Here is a 21185-nt window from a genome sequence, read left to right as displayed (position 1 = left end):
AGGGCACTAATCCTATTGGATCAGGGTCCCACCCTTTGGACCTCATTTGTCTTTAATTACTTCCTTAGAGACCCCATCTCCAAATACAACCACACTGAGAATTAGGGCTTCAACATGTGAAGGGGGGTGGAGCGGACACAAAATCCAGTCCATAATAGGCCCCATGCAAGCAAATAGGAGCTAATCAACCTGCTATCCAAGGGCCATTCCAAGAGGCTTCAGGCCAGAAAGACAGTCTCCAGACCTGAAATAGTAGTGCTTAATTGTTAGCTCTTTAGCTGGTTTGTTTTTTATTAACACTTTGATGGAGGGTTCAGAATATTATGTTAGAAGAGATTAAAACCAAGACAAGGGGCTCTTTTTCTTTTTTTTTCCCATTTGGGAGATAGAAAATCACAAAGAAAAGAAATTTCTCCAACATAGTTACAGAAGGACACAACCTCTGTATTACTGCTCTGGTGTGAGGCAAGTCCTGACTGGGATTTACAAGCCGTGACCTCTAGCCGGTCACAGGACCTCTTTCAAGCAATGCCCTTGACTCAGCTCTACGACAACCACCTTGTATCGTTGTATCATTGAACACAGTGCCTGGCACTGGCTGACATTATGTTGTACTTCCTAGTGTTGTTATCTGTGACATGTCTCATTACTGTAAAACCGGGGGCAGAGAAAGTGGATTCTCCCTATCTGGGGTTGACTCATATAACACAAATATACTCAACATATGGGAAAAATTAGCCACGATTTTTGCAGACTATGATTTAGAATTCTTTAAACTCTTCTGAGGTCACACCTAATCAAGAGACAAATTACAGGCATATATAGCCCATTTTAGTTATTTAGAAATAATACCATACAGCACTCTCTCTAAGTGTATTATATGCTTTATAAAACATGTCCCCAAATAGAACTTAAAAATGGTTAAGATGTAAAACAAATAACTCTGGAATGTGGAGGCCAGTGGGAGAAGGAGCCGAATCATGTTTTCCAGGGCTTTATTCCAGGGCACACAATACTGCCATCAGTTACGAGGCAGGATGGAAGAGAGAAAAAGTGGGGCTTTGACACCATTCAGAACCAAGTTCCAAGGTCGGCTGGTGTCAGACAGCCCATATTCAAATCCCGGGTCCGCCATTTACTTTTTGCGTGGCCTCAGCAACTTCCTTAACTTCTCCATTTCCTCATCTATAAAGTGGAAGTGAGGGCTTCCCTGGTGGCGCAGTGGTTGAGGGTCCGCCTGCCGATGCAGGGGATGTGGGTTCGTGCCCCGCTCCGGGAAGATGCCACCTGCCGCGGAGCGGCTGGGCCCGTGAGCCATGGCCGCTGAGCCTGCGCGTCCGGAGCCTGTGCTCCGCGACGGGAGAGGCCACAGCAGTGAGAGGCCCGCGTACCGCAAAAAAAAGAAAAATCTCCAGGAAAGCTCCCGATCAATAGCCGGAGGATATTGATCCTCCCACAGAACTAAGCCGCACGCTGGTGTGTGAACAGGGTCCTGGCTTCCACTATGCTGCAGCCTGTAGAAACCCAGGTCTGTTGTAGAACGGGAGGGGCTGCCATCAGACAGGACTAGACACGAAACACGTGTGCCCTCAACTCCAGACTTAAGAAAGCCGTTAGCAGAAATAAGGTAGAGAAGGGTTCTTCCTGCAGTGGGTCCAAACCTGCCCCTCATTCCTCCCCTAAACCTATGAGGTCACCAGTTTTCTAATTTCAGTTAAGTGGCACCCTCATCCCTCCAGCCTCTCAGGCCAGGACCTAGGAGGCATCCTTGATTCATCGAAAGATTTGTCCTCTTATTTTCTGTCCTATATCCCATCTATCAGCAAGTCCCGGACTCTGCCTCTACAGGATACGAATCCAGCCCCTTTTCCCCACCACTACCACATTCTCATCTAAATCACCAGTATGTTTTTCTCCTGAAACAAAAGGCTCTTAAGCGGTCCTCGGGGTTCCTGTCCAGGCTCTTGCTAACCCATTCTCCAAGGAGCCAGAACGATCTTTGTAAAGCGTTAACCAGATGTCTCACTTTCTTAAAACGCTCCACTGGCTTCCTTTGCACTTAGAATCACCTTCAAATTCCTCATCACAGCTCCAAGACATGACCTGAACCCACCACCTCCCGTCCTCCCGCCTTCCTCCTGCCTCCCATGCATTGTCTCCCGGCCCCACTGGCACTCTGCACCTGGGAGGCCTTGGCCCTTGCCCGCCCCCTTTCCCCGGAGTGCTCTGTAGATCAAAGGTAACCTCCCCAAGAAGGCTTCCCTCACCACCCTGAACAAATATGTCCTCTCCTTCCATCACGCTTGGCCTGGTAGCCTATTTTATTTTCTTCAGGCACTTATCACTAAAATGCCCTTACTTGTTTTTGTAGTTATTGTCTATCTCCCCACTAGAATGTACACTCCATGAGGGCAGAGACTTTGTCTTGTTCAGTACTGTATCCCCACAATCTAGAACAGTGCCTGGGGCATAGTAAGTATTTAATAAATATTTGTTGAATGAAGAGCATTTTATAATCTCATATCACCCCACACAAAATTGACATATAGCAATTCTGCAACCTTAGAACCTTCCACGTTATCCCTGGCTGATGGAAACAGTGTCACTGTTGTGTCACCTAAACATTTCCAGTTCTCTGACTGAATAAAGAGGTACTCTTGGGATTCTACAAGTTCTACAATAATTTTTAGAACAAAAATTTTTTTCATTGTCCTGAGCACTTAAAAACAAGTCATATGAGGATATTCTAGATCATCTACAGTGGTAGTAAACTCTGAAGCGTTCACTCCCTCTACTGTGCTAATATGCATCCTGGTCCCAATGGGATGGGGGATGCGAGTGGGAGGTGGGGATTCTGCTTCTGGAAGAACCCACATCAAATGCAGACACTGAACTCCAAAGCTTTGGTTTTTAAAAAATTATGTATGTCACTCACCTCTGCTGGCCCTCAATCCACCTAACTTTAGCAAAAAGTAAAGACCAATGGTACAGAATAAATGAGACTCATGGCAATAATGGTTTAAAATGTTAGGGTTTTTTTTTCTTACGTGTTTAATTTTTTTTTAATTAATGACTAGGAAAATAACACTTATGTACATTCCTTTACATTGAAAGAAAATAGAAAATACTGGTCCCTGTACTAGAGAAAATCAATTCTATGGAATGTTCCCATGACTGTTGGTTGGTACTGGTATTTCTGTGGTCATGTTGGCTTCTAAGTGATTCAGTTGATCAATTTATTAGATGTTTGCTCTTTTGTATATGTCAATATTGTATATTTACTTGAAACATCATTTATCTTTTGTTATAAAATTAGTTTTGTGTAGCTTTTGAGAATCCCATTTGCTGGGAAGATATTTAGTGCTAGGTGAGCACGTGATACAAAGAGAATAAGTGAGAAATGCAAGAGGAATGGAGAACAAAGGGGACCCTCCCATCATTATGACTGAGAGGTGGGGCATAAGGGGGTTAAACACATGCTCTGGCATCAGGGAGAGCTCACTGCAGCCCTGGCCATTGCAAGTTCCATGACCTGGGGCAAGTTATTTAACCTCCCTGTGCTTGGTTTCCTCATCTATAAAATAGGAACAGTGAGTACTTATCAGGTGGAGTAGATGTAAAAGTAAAGCTGTTGTCAGTGACCCTGGCACATAGTGGGTGCTCACTAAGTACTACAAGGTTGACATTCATTCTTGATTTGCTCGGGATCTTTGCTTCTTGCCATTATCCCTGTTCAGACCCCAGAGTTTGCTATATGGACGTCTTATGCAAGAAGCCATTTATTTACTGGCTGTGAATGATCTAACTGAATAAACAGAAGGCAGAGATCCACATTGTGTGTTGCCACTGACTAGCTGTATAATCTCAGAGAACTCTCTTAACTTCTTTTCTTCTTTAAAAGAGAGACAGATGAGGCTTGGAATAGGAATTTGCTTTAAGGTTTAAAATATTCAAGTGAAAATGGGCAACTGGGAATGCAGAGATGTTGTGAAGTCATGAGATTTGTAAAGTATTCATTGTTGCTGGGTCTTTTCTGTTGGGGGATGCCTTTAAATTCCACCATGAGCATCACCCCATCCATTTTAACATGTGGTCTCTGTGAAGGAAGCACAGCCTCTCCGTGTCTGATGGTTGGGTACCCCTGCCCACGTGGCAAAGGCTAACGAAATGCATGGTGAGGAGAGCCTGCCCCGTTAACTTTGTTTTCCATGTGCTCACTAGGTGTCACCAACCCACAGTCACCCAGTGGGCACAGGAGAGCAGAGACAGCACACTCACACCGTCTTGTCCTCCCCACCCAGAGGGACGGTCAGCCTAAGGTATGACTGCTTGAAACCCCACAATGCCTCCTCTCCAGGGAATTAACTGAAAAATAGAACAGCGAGGAAAAGAGAAACCAGAGATACAATCTTCATAAAATTCCCCTGAAATGGATGAAACACCCTTTCTTTTGTTCCCATGGTTTTCCCCATCTATTAACTCTTGATAAAGATTTGTTATTTTTCTGGGGTCACAGTTGACAGTAAATTTTCTTGCAGAATAGGTAATGCTGATTACAGCGTCTCTTTAAAGCCGTGTTGCATTAACGTCTGTATGAAATGAAGTACAAAATAGAGTTTTTAATCCAGATCAAGGAGGTCCTCGCCAGGATTCCCTTAACCAGAAGACTAGAAATTTGAGAAGCAAGAGAGCATTTGAAAGTACATATTTAAAAACTTGAAAGAATAATGCTCTCTACTGGTATTTCTTGTATTACTTATTTAATTCAGTGTTATGAAGATGCCCAAATGGACATGTCTACAAATGGACAGATAGAAGCTGAAGAGTACTGGAAGTACTAAAGTAGCAAGTTTTAACATTTCGGTGTCGTGGCTGTGAAAACATCCCACACAGGTTAACGGCCGAACCTATAGAGACCCCCTACTATGTTTCCTAACTTTTTCTAGATTTTTCCAGGGATTTTGAGCCCCGCAAAGGATGCCCATTGAATCCCTCACACTGAATACTGTTTCCTGGCCTGTCTTACAGGAAGCCCCGGGGAGAGGGCAAGAAGTGCCGGAAGGTGTACGGCATGGAGAACCGTGACATGTGGTGCACGGCCTGCCGCTGGAAGAAGGCCTGCCAGCGGTTCATTGACTAACGCACAGGCCCCTGATCGTTGCCCAGACACTCCTGCCCTTGACTTGTGCTGAGGGTGTTGGAAAGCGCTTTTCCTTCTGAATAAAACACACTTGAAACCCAGGGAAAGCACTTCCGGGAACCTTGGTGAAATCACAGCAAAAAACAAAAAAGGTCACCACCCTCACTGTTCTTGCTGAGAACCCAGCTGAGAGCAGCTGTAACTACTTTTTTCCTTAAAAATTCAACTTTTTTTTTTTTTTTGCTGTATGTCTAGCTCTGAAAACTATGGACTTCTGCAGCAGTCGAACCAACCAAGCCCATTTTTCCTGGAAAGGAGGCCTATTTTGATAACCTTTCTGGATAATGCCGTTTCTGAGGTTTTTTGGTGTTTTTTTTTTGACACTTAAAAAAAAAAAGCTACATGTTATTCAGTAGCATTTGTACAAAGAGCGATACCTGTTTTCATTGTGAATAGTCTTTTGCCTGTTCTCCATCGGACTTCTGGGAGCAGTACACATCACGATGTGTTGCCAGGAAACGGCAGCACTCTGGGTATCTTTTCTATGTCTTTTTTGTTTGTTTATTTTGTTTTAAAGAATGGCCCCAAACTGAACCACGGTAGAGCCGTTAGCTTGAAGGGCCCAGGAGGGCATAAGCTTGAAAAGAGACTGACAATGGACATCACCAGCAGACTTCAGCCCCAGCTGAGTTCAGGACATCCCGCTGTCACTGTTGGGAAACGTCTGGGAGTCTTCCTCGGAAGCCTTCCCTGAGGGGTGGCCTGGCCCACTCTCTCCCGGCCACAATGCACTCAAGACCTGGCACGCATTGCCATCTGGGTAAGCCTCAAAGCTTCCTTCAGGGATGCGACGCCAACCACAGCTCGGATCTCTTCATCACTGCTTATCTGACAGTTGTTGCCAGGTCAGTGGCTCATCAGGCCTTCCTTCCCTCAAAACGCCACCGCTGACTGTTTTCAGAAAAGGTAGAGAACTCCAGACCATCCCGGCAGGCGTGCTTTATTCACACAGCAGAGCACAGCCTCCACGTACCTATGTGTTCAGAAAGTTATGTGAGGTCAGCATCCATTCTGAGTGCACTTTTATAGGTTTTATGCTTTAGCATGTCTGGGAGATGGGTTAATGAACAATATAAAGATTATATGGGGAAAAGGAAGGTCCAAACCTTTATTTTTCTTATCAAAATATTGGAGCTATTCATTAAGAATTTGCTCAGAAGGGAAGATACAGAACACCAAAAGGAAAATGCGTGTTGGTATAGGAATCTCTCAATTTAATAGGACCAGGGCTTGCACTGTGTTCCATTTATTAGACTTTCTAGCGTGGTATTTGTTTGTTTGTCTGTCTTGGTGGTAGTGGTGCGGGGACAGGGGAGTAGTTGTCAAGCCCTATGAATAAGCTCATTCTCTGTCTACCCTACTCTTGATTGCCCTGCTAAAGTTATTCCTCCTATACCTATGCAAAGAAGTAAGAGCACCTTATAGGATGCACTGTGTCGGGACGGGGGCCTAGGATTAGCCATAGGAATGTTAAATGAAATTGCACAGAGCAAAGTTTAATATATTTAGAGATTGTACATATGCTTTTTTTGAAAGAGTAGAAAGAAGTCATCTAGTCATAAGAGCTGTCCTCTTTTTTTTTTTAATAAGCAAGGGAAAAAGAAGGAGGTTCTACAGTGTAACATCTGCAACCTGTGCATTCGTATATTTTGGCAATTTTATTTTTTAAACTCTCACGTGACATTGGAAGCATTATTCCTTGAAAGAGATCCTGTTTCCCTCCTTCATTTATTTTTTTCTTTAAAAACACTTATTTTAAGAGCAGAGAAAGAGCTTCATTTAATATCACATCGTGATTACCAATCAATACAGCACCAGCTATAATGTATGTTTGAGCACTAAAAGTCAGCCAGGAAAGGGTTTTTAAGTGCAGAAACGTATTTGCATCCTCTACCCCAGCCTGTCTTTTCTCCTCCCTGGTGTCTTGTAGCTTCACCCACAAGCGTCTCTGCGGGGAGGTGATGCTCTGGCCTGGTCCAGATGGCCCTGCACTGTGGCTGGATTGCCCAGTGGCCACGGTGAGTCCAAGGCTGGTCAGCCATTTCAGCAGGCTCACCGTGGACTTCAGTGATGGTCGGGGTGCAGTCGTGGAGCAGAGGGTTTTCTCTTCAGCAAAGTTCCATGGCCCTTGATCCTTGGATTAAGTCACTAATCAAAAGAGATTAAAGTGACGAGGGGCTCAATCCATCCCCTACTCCCAGAACTTTGGGACACAAGGAGGGAGAGATGGAGGCTGTGGAGCAGTTCTAGAGTGAGGCTCTGTGGCCCTGACCCCAGAGGTACAGCCCATGACTAGTGCTAGGCTCTGGCCTGGTTGCAAGGGTATTAGCCAATGCACCGATACAAGCAAAGGGTAGAACTGGATGCAGCTTCCTTGTGATTTCTTCTCCTTTCTAAAGCCTTCTTCACACACACTCTCTGCATCTCACACTCACGCGGGGCTCCTTTCTGCTGGCCAGCCCGGGGCTCTCTGTGTCCTCTTCTCTAGCTCTGAGGTGGGCACAGACCCTCAGTACCTTCTGCACACAGACACTGATTCCCTGTACCAAGGCATGTAATGACTAAGGAACTACCAGGCTTCACCTGCCTGGCCTTGAAGAAAAGGGATGAAACTTCTTTTAAGCCACCCAGAAAGCTACAAATTGCAATATAAAGCACTGATTATAAATGCTAAAATTAAAAAAAAATGTAGAGCTATTTTGTTACATTTTGGAACTAAATGAAGTGCAAAGTTAAGTCCAAGTTTTTTTTAATGCCTCCTCTTTTTTTTTTTTTAAAGATTTTCTGATGTGGACCATTTTTAAAGTCTTTATTTAATTTGTTACAGTATTGCTTCTGTTTTATGTTTTGGTTTTTTGGCCCCAAGGCATGTGGGATTTTAGCTCCCCAACCAGGGATTGAAGCCACACCCCCTGCATTGGAAGGCAAAGTCTTAACCACTGGACCACCAGGGAAGTCCCTGTTTTATTCCTTCTCTGTGGTACCACGTTCTTTTCTGTGTTCATTTGGCAGGGGGAGGGGAGTATGGGTGGGAAGGGAAGCCCCAGGGCATGTGGCTGCTTAACCGAAGCCTCACCCGTCACGGGCACCTGTCTGTGCAAAAGGAACGGCAATGCAGTGGGTTCTGGCCCCAGAGTCTTTCTGAAGAAGGCATGTGGTAGCCTTTGACTTTTCTCTCCCCGTTACCCTTTCCTGTTTCTCATCTCTCTCCAAAGAAGGCATTTCCTGGTGATGGACAGGCTTCTCCAGATAGCTGCACAGCAGAGAACAGTCATTTTGAGCCTTAGTTCTTCCCAGAGAACGTGCAACCAATTTATGGGAGGCAGTGTGACAACCTGGAGGAAACACCCGGGTAGCAAGTAGGTGGAGAGCCACAGAGGAGATACAGGAGGGCTGTGGACACCTGGCTCGGGCTCACCATCCTAGAGCCAATCAGCTGGTGGTGACTGTCCCTGGGCACCTCCGAGGGAGCTGCCAGGTTCCCGCTCTGGGAGCAGCTGATTGAAGCAAGGAGAGAGCTCCTTTGCGGGAAGCACTCAGGCCAGGGATGCAGGACTGCTGTGCGCATCTCGGGTGGGCACAGACTGCTCTCCTCCTCACTTGCTGGGAAGTTTCCTCCCTTGTTTGGCAAAAGCCAGTGTCAGGAAGAGGGCAGTGGGCAAGAATGTGCATGCCTGTCAGCAGCTCCGTGCACCAACAGGGTGGGTGCCCTTTATGAGACGATTCTTTGTCCAGGCATAACTGTGTTGCAGATGAAAACTTTCAATATGATGTGTGTTACAGTTCTTGGGCTTTCCAACAAAACTTTTAAAAAAAATAGTTACGTGTATGTTGCAAAAGATTTCTGAAACTGACATGCCCTCTATCAAATTTCAAGATCACTTAAGTTGAAGTCCACTGTCGCCGGTGTCACACTTAGCCACACTTGAAAGCAGTCCTGGGTTCTGAATTAGCCGGCACTGCTAAAACCCATTTCCGCCTTCGTCCGACTTCAATAGAAAAGGAAAGCGCAGCATTCACTTGTGAATGGTTAGAGAAAAGTGACAGAACCTGTACATATGGGAGAGAATACCTTGAGAATAGTAGCAAAATACTGTAAAAAATATTCTTTTCCTCAGGGAAAACTAAAGGGTATGTGAAAAATAGATCTGGAGGATCCTAAGACTAGAAAGGTTTTTATGATCTCCAGCATCTTTTCTAGTCAGAACAGTTTTTGTTTGTTTGTTTGTCTTTTAATGAACGTGATACCATTTCAAGGCAAATTGCCATGAACTGGACAGTACCGACTTTTTGAGGTGTGGAGGAATGCTCTTTGAAACAGAACAGTTTCTTTGTTTCTTAGACCTGCGTTCTAAGGCTGACATCTGAACCACAGCACAGTCCCTGGTGGGTTTTTACAGACTCATGTCAAGGCTGTTTGTGAATGTCATTATGAATAGGACACCTTGGTGTTCCCTTTTATGATCAGCCGGTTGGATGACCGGTTATTAGCTGTACACAGAATTCTATAGGTGAGGGGCGTGAAGGACGTGCATTTTACTTTAACAGCAGGTTAAGGAGCAAACTTCCGTGGACTTTTGTGGACAAGGTGCTGCTTTTTCTCATGACCCTGTAGAATTTCTGTCAACCACATCAACTGTAGCTCTGACCTGTACGAACGCAGGGAAGAATTTGTGCATACAAATGAGTAGAAACAGAGCACGATTCATGAATATGGATGAGGATGTGAATCATTTTGGAGAAAGCGCTGGGCACACGGGTCAACTGGAAATTTCATTTCTCTAAGAAAATAACCCAACCAGCAGCATATACGCTTTCCCTGTTCCCCATACCTGTGGGAATTCCTCCAGAGCGGAACTGCTTCCTTGTGTCTTTTGCATTGTAACTAGTCAAACCGGAAGTCAGTACATAAAACGAGCTTAGCACTTTTAGGCACCAATTGTATCACTAAGTCATGCACACCACTAGAGCAAGAAAGTGTAAAATGCATTTAAAACCGACTGGTTTGCTTATTTTGACTGACTTTGAAAAAGTCCAGATCCAATCAATGATATACATGCTTTAAAAGGTGTATCTATCATAGGACCAGAAATCAAAATGGGAATTTTACTTTTGGTCCTGTTTTTGTAAATAGTTCCTTTTTTTTTTTTTTTAAGACAATCTCATGTTTTATAACTTTTCTTGTGAGTCTGAGAATCACAATGGTAATGTGTTATGTCAAAATGTAATCTTAAATACCATAATAATTATAACGTAATGTTCCAAATAAGACAAGAAATATACTGCATAGGCTTCTACAATTCTGAGAGATGTGACACTTTTATAAATAAGCATTAGTACTTCTCAAGTTAACAGAACTGGAAATATTTTACAAGATGCAGTGTTTTGTAATCACAAAGAACATGAACATTTTGTGGGAAATGACCTTGGTTTTATACATTGTAGCTTATTTTTTAAAATACAGTAATTTACCAGACAGGAAGTGTTAATATTATAAGCAATTCCTGCTCTCCAAACAAAGGGCTATGCCTCTTTTAAGCAAGTGTTCTGATGCATATCTTTTCAATTAACCCTCTGCAGCAAGGGTAGAAATGCAGATCAGTTGGAAGATTATTACAAGAGAATCAAGATGGCAACAGCTACTCCTTTTATCTTTACCAGTGTGTTTTCAAAGTACTTAGGGGGGAAAAAAAAACTTTAAGAATCATCTTATGTATCTTAAATATTTAAAATGTTAATAGATATGCTTATAGGCAATGGGAGAAATGTACTTGTAAATTCTTTAGTGTAAAATGATAGATTCCTGTCACAAGGACAAACTTATTCCTCAACCTAACCAGAACCACAAAGCTGCTTTTAACCGGCAAGTATCATTTGATGGAAATTTCTAAAATCATGGTGTGTAAAGCCCAAAGATAGAATTCTTAGGTGATCAGCGATGTTTAAAATAATTTTGTCCTCAGCACTAACTAAATAACTTGAAATTCCTTACCAGAACAAGTGCTTGATTTTTCACATGAAGAATTCAGACAGGCAAGTCTGAGATCAGAAAGTCACTGTATTCCCAAGAGTCGGGAAACAAGAAAGGCAGCCGTGGAGAGTTGATTAACCATACAAATAATTTTGAGCTTTGCCAAAACCATTTCATAATGCTCTACAGTTTTTTCTAGCCCACTCACTGTTAAAGCAAGAAAGCATCTTTTCTTTCTAAGATTTTGGTAATTCAAAAGCTAGACTAATTAGTCAAGTATGCAGATAGCATCAGAAGAAAAGCTGGGATAGAATGGTCGTCCCCCCGTTGGGCAGCCCCTATAAGGTGGTCAGAGGGTCACTCTGACTTTGCTTTCTAATAGGCTTTAGAATCTGCACACATGAGGACTAGAAATGCACAGAGTTAGGGGAAGATGTATACAGCCTCATCTTTGAGATGAAGCAGCCCAAATCTCTATCTTCATTCTCTTGGAATATCTCTAATGTTGGCATTAAAAGTTCCCAAGAAGTGTTTATTGCTGCATGGTTTTGAACCAAATGAGTCTTGCTTCCTATTTAAATAGAAGCTTCCTAATCCTTTCTAAGCAGACGCCTTGGAAAGAACAGGCAGATTCTGTAAATGAGCGATTCAGATCAGGCAGAAGAAGGACCCTAAAGAATGACGGAGATCATGGTGAACCAGAGGACACACACCCCCTCTAAAGGGGCATTCCAGCTCTAGACAATCAGAACCATGCAGAAATCAGGCCTGGGGCTGCTAGATCTTCTGACTTGGAAATATAATGTTACCTGACACTTAAGCTAAACTCAAATTCTTGGCCAACCGTGTGCAGACCAAAGAGAACGTGTATGTGGGCAGATGCAGCCTTTGGCCACCAGTTTCAACTGTTGGGAAAAGCAGATTTCACCTTCCAGAGCCATCAGGCCAAGTTCTTCCATCAGCCCTACAAACTCACCCATGGGTACCATCTGGGCAACTAAAATCAAAGAAGGGAAAGAGGCCAGTTCTCCCCAGAAATCATTCTCATGGAAGACTTGAAGATAAAAATACAATATCCTTAAACTAGCCTTGCCTCTGATCAAAATATACGGAAACATTATTCAGCTGTCACTCTGCCTCCTGGCGTGCCCAGGCCAGGCCCCAAAGCATGGAATGACTGTAATCCTAACTTGCTTACTGTTTTCACTGCCGTGACCACTGTGATGAGGGCTGGCAAAGAACAGCCTTGTGCCTTTGGAGAAGGCAGCCAGGAGCCCCTGCAGTTTAAGATAGCTCACATTGCCTCCTTGTGCCAAAGCCCGTCGCCAACCCTTCCACACCCTCTCCCACTCCATCCTGCCTCGTGAGTTTGCATCCCAGGATAAAAGTTCCTTTGTTTCACCTCTGACGTGGCAAAATCCTTGCTTCAGAACTGGTAGGTACTTAGGTATTTTAGAGTGTCCAGTAACCTCGAAATGGAGTTTTTCCACGTAGAAAACCTTAACACCTTTCCCTGAGGGCAAAGACAAAATGGGAATAAATGTGTCATGGAAAAAAATTAGACGTTGCTTCCTTCATTTGGATGAACTAAGTTATTTTAGACTGTGTCTTACACCAGAGTCCTGACGGTGTTGGGATAATCACTAACCCTTTCGCATATAAAAGACAGTATGTCTCTTTCAGATACATGACTTCATTTGACCTTCCCTAGAACCCAGTGTAAAATAAGAATATTTAAGATTACCATCACCACCTCCAAGGCCAACCTGGTTCAAGTGGTCTTCAACCTGTGACTCGGCCCCATTACTGCCTGGAGGGAGGAGGGAAAGGGCGTGTGAAAGAGCTCGCTCAGACCTCAGTCTTCCATAATGATTCTAGACCTGAGAAGACCCAGGGACCCATGTTCTTCACCCATCCTTACAATCCAGGTACTTCAGCATAGAAATAAAGCCCACTCCTTCGCATTGTCAAATGCACACTCAATCACCCCCGAATTTATCCCTTCAGCGTACCTACCAGACCCCTATTCCCTAAATTCCAACTATCTAAGTAATTAATTATACGAGTTGATTAGCTGGTGCCATGTTCTGAGTAAAACTTTTGACTCCTTGGAAAAAAGTTATTTTGCCACTAGCATTCGACATCTGTTATCCATGTAAACTTACACTGATGCCCCCAAATTTGAAAACAGCTCAGATTTACAATTTGTAATGATCACATTGCAAACTACTGTCAGCTCAATGTTGGAAACACCCGGTAATATGGTTAGGTCAAGTTTAAATATGGATACAGTTTCAACAACATGGGCAGTGCCTGAGATTTCTGTCGTTGTGAGTGATTAAAAGGTTGACCAGTCCATGAACGGATTTCATCTTCCCCTTCTCCCATCAGCTCCCAGGTGTCACATCCTGAGTTTAGGGTAAAGTCCCTCCCAAGTTTAGTCATGGGGCCTAAACCTTTTTGGCCCATCACCTGCTTCGTTAACAGGCTTTTTGATAAAAGATACTTTTATTACGTTTCGGAAGCAATACAGTACTAGAGGAAGGAGCAGTGAGCTTTCCTCCTCGGCTGGAAAAGAAGCCCGTTTTGCAGTGGTAAGCACCAATGCCATGACAGCGGCAGGACTTCAAAGGACCCAAGGTCTAGGGAAGAAGAAAGAAGCTACCACTCAAAAAAAAAACAAACTATAGATTTTTGAAAGAAGGTGGAGATGATGAATTCAACACTTAAACTGTAGTCCTTGTTTCTTAAAAATATTGTTTCCTATTGAGCACCGTCCACATAATTATTAACTGCGAGCTTCCAAAGGAAAGATCCCCTTTACTTATATTATGAAAGTGTTAAAAAATTAATTCTCAAGTCTGATTAACCGTTACATTTACATACTTACTAGGGGCAGTTCTCTCAATTTTTAATTCAGAAAAATTAGCCAGGGGAGCAAGTAACAACTCCTGAAAAAGGCAAGGGCACTATCATGAAAGAACATAATTTTATTAAAAAATTAAAAAGTGGCTCATTTATGTTCTTCTGAATTCTCTTTACGTCTCCGATTAAGAGGAGAAACCAGCATTCAGAAGAAGAAATTGAGCGTTAAGGGAGAGAAAGGACAGTTCCCGTTCTAGTTACCAGTCTTGTTTTCCCATCTTGGCATCCACCTCGAATTCGCTAGTAAAATGTTACCCTCTCCTCTTTGCTTTTATCCACCCAAGCCAGAGGCCATGCTGTTATGTATGTTTGCTTCCAGAAGCGCTGGATGAAACGTTTTCGCTTCTGTGTTCCCGATTTCTCACTCTTCATTAAGGTCCAAGGGAATAAATATTACCGGGACCGGTATGTTAGGCGTAGCCTATGAGGCTATTCCCTTCCTTCCAGGAAATGCTTCCATTTGTCTGAACAGTTTTGGGTGATCATTCAGAGAGCAGGTCGGTCAGCAGGCAACCTGCCACACTCATCACAAAAGATTTGGTCAGACTAACTGATAAAGAATGACAAGGCAGATACCTAATCCTTTCACTTTGACTCAAAGCCCCCCTCCCAAGTCCCCCACCCCACCAGTCCCCTCCAGAGCAAAGCCAATGGAGTGATCAGGGCAGAGGAAGAGAGCTTCACATTCATGGCTCTAGGCCCTGACCTCTGCCCAGGATTACAGAGCATGAAAATGGAATTGACCTTTATTATGTGAAAAGGTAGTGGCTCCTGCAGGGTATAATTGTTTTACGTTTATATTTATGCAAAGAGAAAACTCATCCAATCTGCTCGTGTTGTGAAGCACGTGTCTCTCACCCTGGTGGAGCCCCCTTCCCGTGTTTTGGGCACAGATGGCCAAGACAGAAAGGAAAGAGGCAGAGCTTTGGGGGCCAGTGGCTCCAGAGATGGGATTACCCCTCAGGGATATACAGTGTAGCATAATCCATAAACTACTCCCACCCAAGGGAAATTAAAAAAAAAAAAACAAAAAAACGGATGCATCACGGGGTGTACTTCCCTGGCGGTCCAGTGGTTAAGACTCTGCTCTTCCAATGAGACATGTGTTCGATCCCTGGTCCCCAGTTGGAGAACTAAGATCCTGTGTGCCGTGCAGTGCGGCCAAAAGAAAAAGGTGCATCACTTTGCAGATTACAAATGCTTGCTTTGCTTATGCCTTTTCCCCTACACTCTGCTAATTGGAAAGCAATGACTGTGAATTGACCAAGCCCTGTGATGATAGCAAAGCTTCTTCTTCCAAAGTATCCCGACTGTTTGGGGGAACCTCTGTGATCACTGGTAGAAAGCTTTAGAAAAGATTTAGATTTTTAGGGAAGAACTCAATACCCCCCCCCAAATATACTAATTCTGTGACTTCAATAACTGAAAATGTCCTGGGTGTAAAATAACCCAGGCGTGCGGATCATACACGTTTTTTAAAAATGCCATTAATCAGTATTTTCCTACAACATGACCTTAAATTCCTATTTTTATAATGAATGGTTGGGCGATAGTCAGCCATTGAAACATAAGCTCTCTGGAATAACCAGACACTAGTGTAGTTTCCAAAGTGTTTCATATATCAAAATCTATATACTTAGAGGAAGAACTCAGGATAAGAAAAAATCGCTAGGTCCCAAAGGGTTTGTGACTATCATCAAATACAACAGCCGAGTGGCCAGCGGTCATCTTTTTCAAACGAGGGAGCCGGGGAGTGAGAGAACCACAGTCAATACAAAACCTCTGTTGCCCTTCATCCATGATAGGGTTTAAAAACATTCTACTTTTAAGAATTAAGCCATCTTTCAAATTGTCTTCTACACCAAATCTAACCTATTAAAATGAAATTATAAAATAGCTAAAATGGGGTATTTAATGGAAATTGCTGAGAGTAGAAAGCGTTGCTTTTTAGTGCCTGCTAAACAAAAAAGAGAAAGACAGAAGCTGCAGCCCTTCCTGTACGATGCGGGTGTTTACATGACCGGCATTAACTCGGAATCGGGCACTAATTCAAAAGCAATGAGACAATGCTCTCCAATTTTTAGAGATCTTTCAAAATGCAATCTTACCACCATTTGGAGGTAAGTACTGGCTTAACAAAAGACTTTAATATTAGTGAATGAATGTAAAAAGTTACAAACTATGCATTTTCAAAGAGTAATGTTATTTTGTATCCAATCCAAGTCAGTTTTTTTCATAGAGACTTACCACAACTGAAAATTGTTCAAAACACACTTGAATGCATATCATTATGGGGTTGTAGGACTTCCATCTATATAGTTCTAACTGATGTTTTTAAAGACAGTGCATTGAAATTTCAGGCTCTAAACAAATTCAGCCATGAAGGTGAATAAAGGAGAAACGGTTTATACTTTACTTCTTCAGCAGAAATGGGAAATGTGGGCTGTTACAAAAATGGGCCCAGTTCTTTTAGAGGTGACTGTTCTAGTAACACTGGATCAACAAGCAAACAAAACTACATGAAGTTAATGAGTATTGCCTTGGATGAATATAGCATAGGTTGTGTCTATTGTGTTTTAAGTCGCAATCTAAGGGAAAAAACTCTTCTCCAAAGGGTTTGGATTATATAGTTTTGAAGAACAAAACATCAAAATATTGTCCAGCAGAGCAAAATCATTGGTCTTTTTTTCAAAATTATTTGGAGATCATTACTTGTATTTTTTGGAAAGTCCATATAAAACATACACACACTTCTTCAGCCCTCTTTTAGATTTTGTATTTCCATGAAAACTTTTTCGCTAATAATTTATCTTTGCTCCTTAATCAGTACTTTCCTACATTACTCAGCATGAAAAAAATTCCTTCCTTCATCTGGCAATGTTGAAATAAAGAACTCCATTTCCCTGCCATTCCGGATCTCTTCTGTGTCCACTGAGATATTTTCTCAGCTGTTTGTATGTAAAATATGGAAAAACACACTTCTACACCTGGTACTTGTGGTTATACTGGATATGTTCGCTACCTATTTAGAAGTTATTGGGGGTGGGGATGTGTCTTTTTATATGATTTTTAGCCAAATTCAGATGTTCTGATACTACGTTTCTGAATACCTATCCGACTGTAAATACAGCCTGACGAGGTTCAGGTTAATAAACCTTTCATGTGACTGTTCTTAGCCATGCTCCTTGCCAGCTCTGGGCACCTTGTACATAGATTTGTCGAATGTTTAAATGATGTTGTTTTTCTAAATGCTGTTCTCTAAAACAACTTTTTGAATGTTTTTTGCTTTCCATTGTTTGGGACTTTGTGTGTTGGTTAAACAAAAAAATGTTTCCTAAATATTTAACACCAGGAAAACTATTTCAAATAAACTGGTGCTAATTGAAAGAGAAGAAAAAGTTCAGATGGAAGATTGACAATATAAAATGTTGACACCAGTTAAACTAAACTGCACTTTCCCAAGGGGACAGCTGGCATCTACCTGCAGTGGGCATCACGAGGACCACTGAATGTTTACAGTTTCTGTGGCCCATTTAAGCATAAAATATAGAAATGGTGCTGTCCCCCCAGAGTTGAGGATTTGCTACGTCGGTCCTATGGAAGCATTTAAGTAGAGGTAAAAGTCTGTAGTAAGAATCACTTTAGTAATAGTCTTCTGGTCTTTGGACTTTCATGTTCTGTAATGCTTAGCTGTAACAATGACTATGGTGTTGCAATCTAGTCTGACGTCATCGTTGCCCTGTATTTCCTGCGTGTATGGTTCTACCTTGGGTTGCACTGGCACGTGCCGAGCCAGAACACTGGACTTTCAGGAAGACCATTCTGACTTCTACGGTGTCCACACACATGCATTTAAATGCACTCGTAACTGGTTAATTACCATGAAGTCTAACTTCCACTTAATAAAAGTTTTTGTGTATCTGCTTCTACTTGGGGGCTGTTTATTTGAGTAAAGGATAACTAACTGGTATCCAAGAAAGGTTCACAGGGGTTAGAGGGTTTGAGGCTTTACCTACAGTTGTAAAAATAATTTAAAACCAAAGGGATATCTTCCCCATGTCAACTGCTCGCCATGAAGGCTGTTTTTAGAAACCGGTTGTAGGTACATCTCTCATCTAGAGCAGTGGTCCCCAACCTTTTTGGCACCAGGGACCGGTTTCATGGAAGAAAATTTTTCCACAGACAGGGTTGCAGAGGGAGGGGGTTGGTTCAGGAGGTAATGCGAGCGATGGGGAGCGGCAGATGAAGCTTTGCTGGACCCCGCCACTCACCTCCTTCTGTGCAACCCGGTTCCTAACAGGCCGCAGACCGGCACCGGTCCAAGGCCCAGGGATCGGAGACCCCCGGTCTAGAGTTCAGCCCTGATAATTACAACTCAAACCCATTCCCTTGGCAACGACTGCCCAGATGCATTAGCTGCTCATGCAACGCCGCTGGTCCTGTTGCCTGGGTCATGTAAACACAAGCTGGCAAACAGAGGAAAGGCAATGTCTATTCTGATGCCAAGCCAGCCTGGAGACCCTCCTCTAGGCCAAGGCCATGTCCACTAGAACTTGACCTATTCACCTGCAAAGACCAAGCATATGTATTTGTGTAGCAAGGCAGCAGGCTTTGGAGTTCAACAGTCTTGGACACAAATCCGAGTTTTGCCTCTTGCAAGATAGATAACTGGACATTTGATTTAACCTTTTTTAAGTCTTGTTTTTATATTAGGAATGATAATACAAGAGATGAAAACTAATTAGTCGGGCTTGGACAATATCCTAGTCCAATCTGCCTTAGCTGGGGTTAGGAGAGCTATGACTCATGGTCTACTGCCTGCTTCCAAGAAGTTCCTACCTCATGCGGCTATTGTGAGAATTACTTGAAATAACATGTCGTCACTCACAGAGAAGAATTCCCCAAATGGAAGCCAAAATACTCAAATACTGGAATTCTCAGAGATCCAGGATGAGTGCTTTCAAACTCATGAGCGCCTTCAGAATTTTTTCAATTTCTTAAGCAGATTCTTTAAGATAAAAATGTCCGGCCTTAGTAAGTAGCTTACATACTACATCTGAATGATTTCTTGGTTACACCATTATTTCATCAATTAATAGACTGGGCAGTGGAGACAGTTTCACAGCCCAGCCTATTCAAGAACTAGAAGATTGTGCAGTTGGACACCCGCTGCTTTCTTCCACACCAACCCCAGCCCCAGCCCATCTCCCCATCATTGAACATCTGTGATTCCCTTGTATTCGGCACAGGGTCCCTGAGCCCTTTGACCTTTCCTGAGATGCAGTGGGATGGGAGATAGGACTTGCTTTGCTCCTACAGCACAGTGCCAGGCGATGTGCCGGATGCTTCCATGTGATCATATCATTTACGCTCACAGCAGCTCTGTGTGGGGAAACCACTATTCCCATTTTATGCAGAGCTTAGGCCAAGGCCACAGAGCTTAGGATGGAAGTGGACATCCCCCAGGACACTGCCCAGTAGACGTTCTGTGTTTCGAGGGGCTATCACCTGTGGGTCTGCTGCACGTGATCAAAGGCAGCTCTCCTCTCTGTTCTCGCTGCTTGTTGGTTTCCTCCACCTTTTAACCAGGTGAGGGCTGCTCTTCACCCCAGGCCGCGTTCCCTCTCCATCCTGTCCTCCTGCCTCTTTGCCGCTGTCCATTCTTATCACTTCTTTGGCCGGTTTCTCCCCACAAGCAGGGAAAGCACGGCCCTGTATTCATATCCATCAGTAAGAGTTCTTTCTCCCTGTTCTTCCCCCGGCATGTCTGCCAAGCCTGCGACCACATCAGATGCCTCATCCTTCCCCACAAAGCACTGTCATCCTCAGGCCTGAGGGTTCTTGAAGATGATTGCTGGACAGTTGACTTTTAGTGCCCACATGTTTGCCAGGAAGGAGGATGGACGTAACAACCTCTATGAATGGTGTTCAAACTGCACATTCCAGCTTCTTCCAGGCCTTCCTGCCAAGGTCCCAGGAAGTTCAGCTCCTCGGAGAGTCACCCAGGAAGCTGCATGGCCCTTAGGGGTAGGGAGCAGAAGAAGATATTGGGAATCTGGACTGGTGATGTTGTCCTGCAAAGTTGTGTATCAGTCATATTTGCAAAACAAGTTTTGACCAAATGCCTGCTATCTGAAGAGACGCTGCAGCAAACATCTAATGAAGTAATGGATTTTTTTTTTTTCTTTTTGCGGTACACGGGACTCTCACTGTTGTGGCCTCTCCCGTTGTGGAGCACAGGCTCCGGACGCGCAGGCTCAGCGGCCACGGCTCACGGGCCCAGCCGCTCCGCGGCACGTGGGATCTTCCCAGACCAGGGCACGAACCCGTGTCCCCTGTATCGGCAGGCGGACTCTCAACCACTGCGCCACCAGGGAAGCCCTATAATGGATTTTTTTTTTTTTTTTTTGGCCACACCTCGCATCGTGCGGGATGTTAGTCCCCCGACCAGGGATCAAACCCGTGCCCCCTCCAGTGGAAGCACGGAGTCTTAACCACTGGACCACCAGGGAAGTTCCAGTAATGGATTCTTTTAATGTAAAAAAATGAAAGCTACCTTCCCCGCAAAAAAATACCCTCCAAGATCTTACACTTCTTACACCGGCATGTAGTATGTGCTCAATAACTTTTTAAAAATAAATTTACTTACTTATTGATTTATTTTTTTGGCTGCGTTGGGTCTTCGTTGCTGTGCACAGGCTTTCTCTAGTTGCGGCGAGCTGGGGCTATTCATCATTGCAGTGCGCGGGCTTCTCATTGCAGTGGCTTCTCTTGTTGCGGAGCACGGGCTATAGGCACGTGGACTTCAGTAGTTGTGGCACGTGGGCTCAGTAGTTGTGGCTCGTGGGCTTAGTTGCTCCGCGGCATGTGGGATCCTCCCGGACTAGGGCTTGAACCCGTGTCCCCTGCATTGGCAGGCAGATTCTTAGCCACTGCGCCACCAGGGAAGCCCTGCTCAGTAAATTTTTAAGTGAATGAATGAAAAACTGTTCAGATGGATCACATCTTCAGGCTGTAGATACACTCTCTGCTTTCCATCTACCATTGCCTGAACAAAGCACAGAGGCAAGAAGTGAACATTCTGAAGCC

General features: G+C 43.7%; 1 protein-coding gene across 1 annotated transcript in view; it reads left to right on the top strand.

Moving 5' to 3' along the window:
- Positions 1–6163, top strand: part of ZNF704 (zinc finger protein 704) — a 206162-nt gene extending 199999 nt beyond the window's left edge. Inside the window, exons 8-9 of the mRNA XM_030839175.2 lie at positions 4222–4319; positions 5029–6163. Of these exons, the coding sequence (XP_030695035.1) occupies positions 4222–4319; positions 5029–5140 (210 nt within the window). The 3' untranslated portion in view covers positions 5141–6163. The remainder of the gene's footprint in view (positions 1–4221; positions 4320–5028) is intronic.
- Positions 6164–21185: the final 15022 nt, after the last annotated feature.

Source organism: Globicephala melas, chromosome 17 (assembly GCF_963455315.2).
Source record: "Globicephala melas chromosome 17, mGloMel1.2, whole genome shotgun sequence".
NCBI classification, from domain to species: Eukaryota; Metazoa; Chordata; class Mammalia; order Artiodactyla; family Delphinidae; genus Globicephala; species Globicephala melas.
This window is presented reverse-complemented; position numbering and strand designations above follow the sequence as displayed.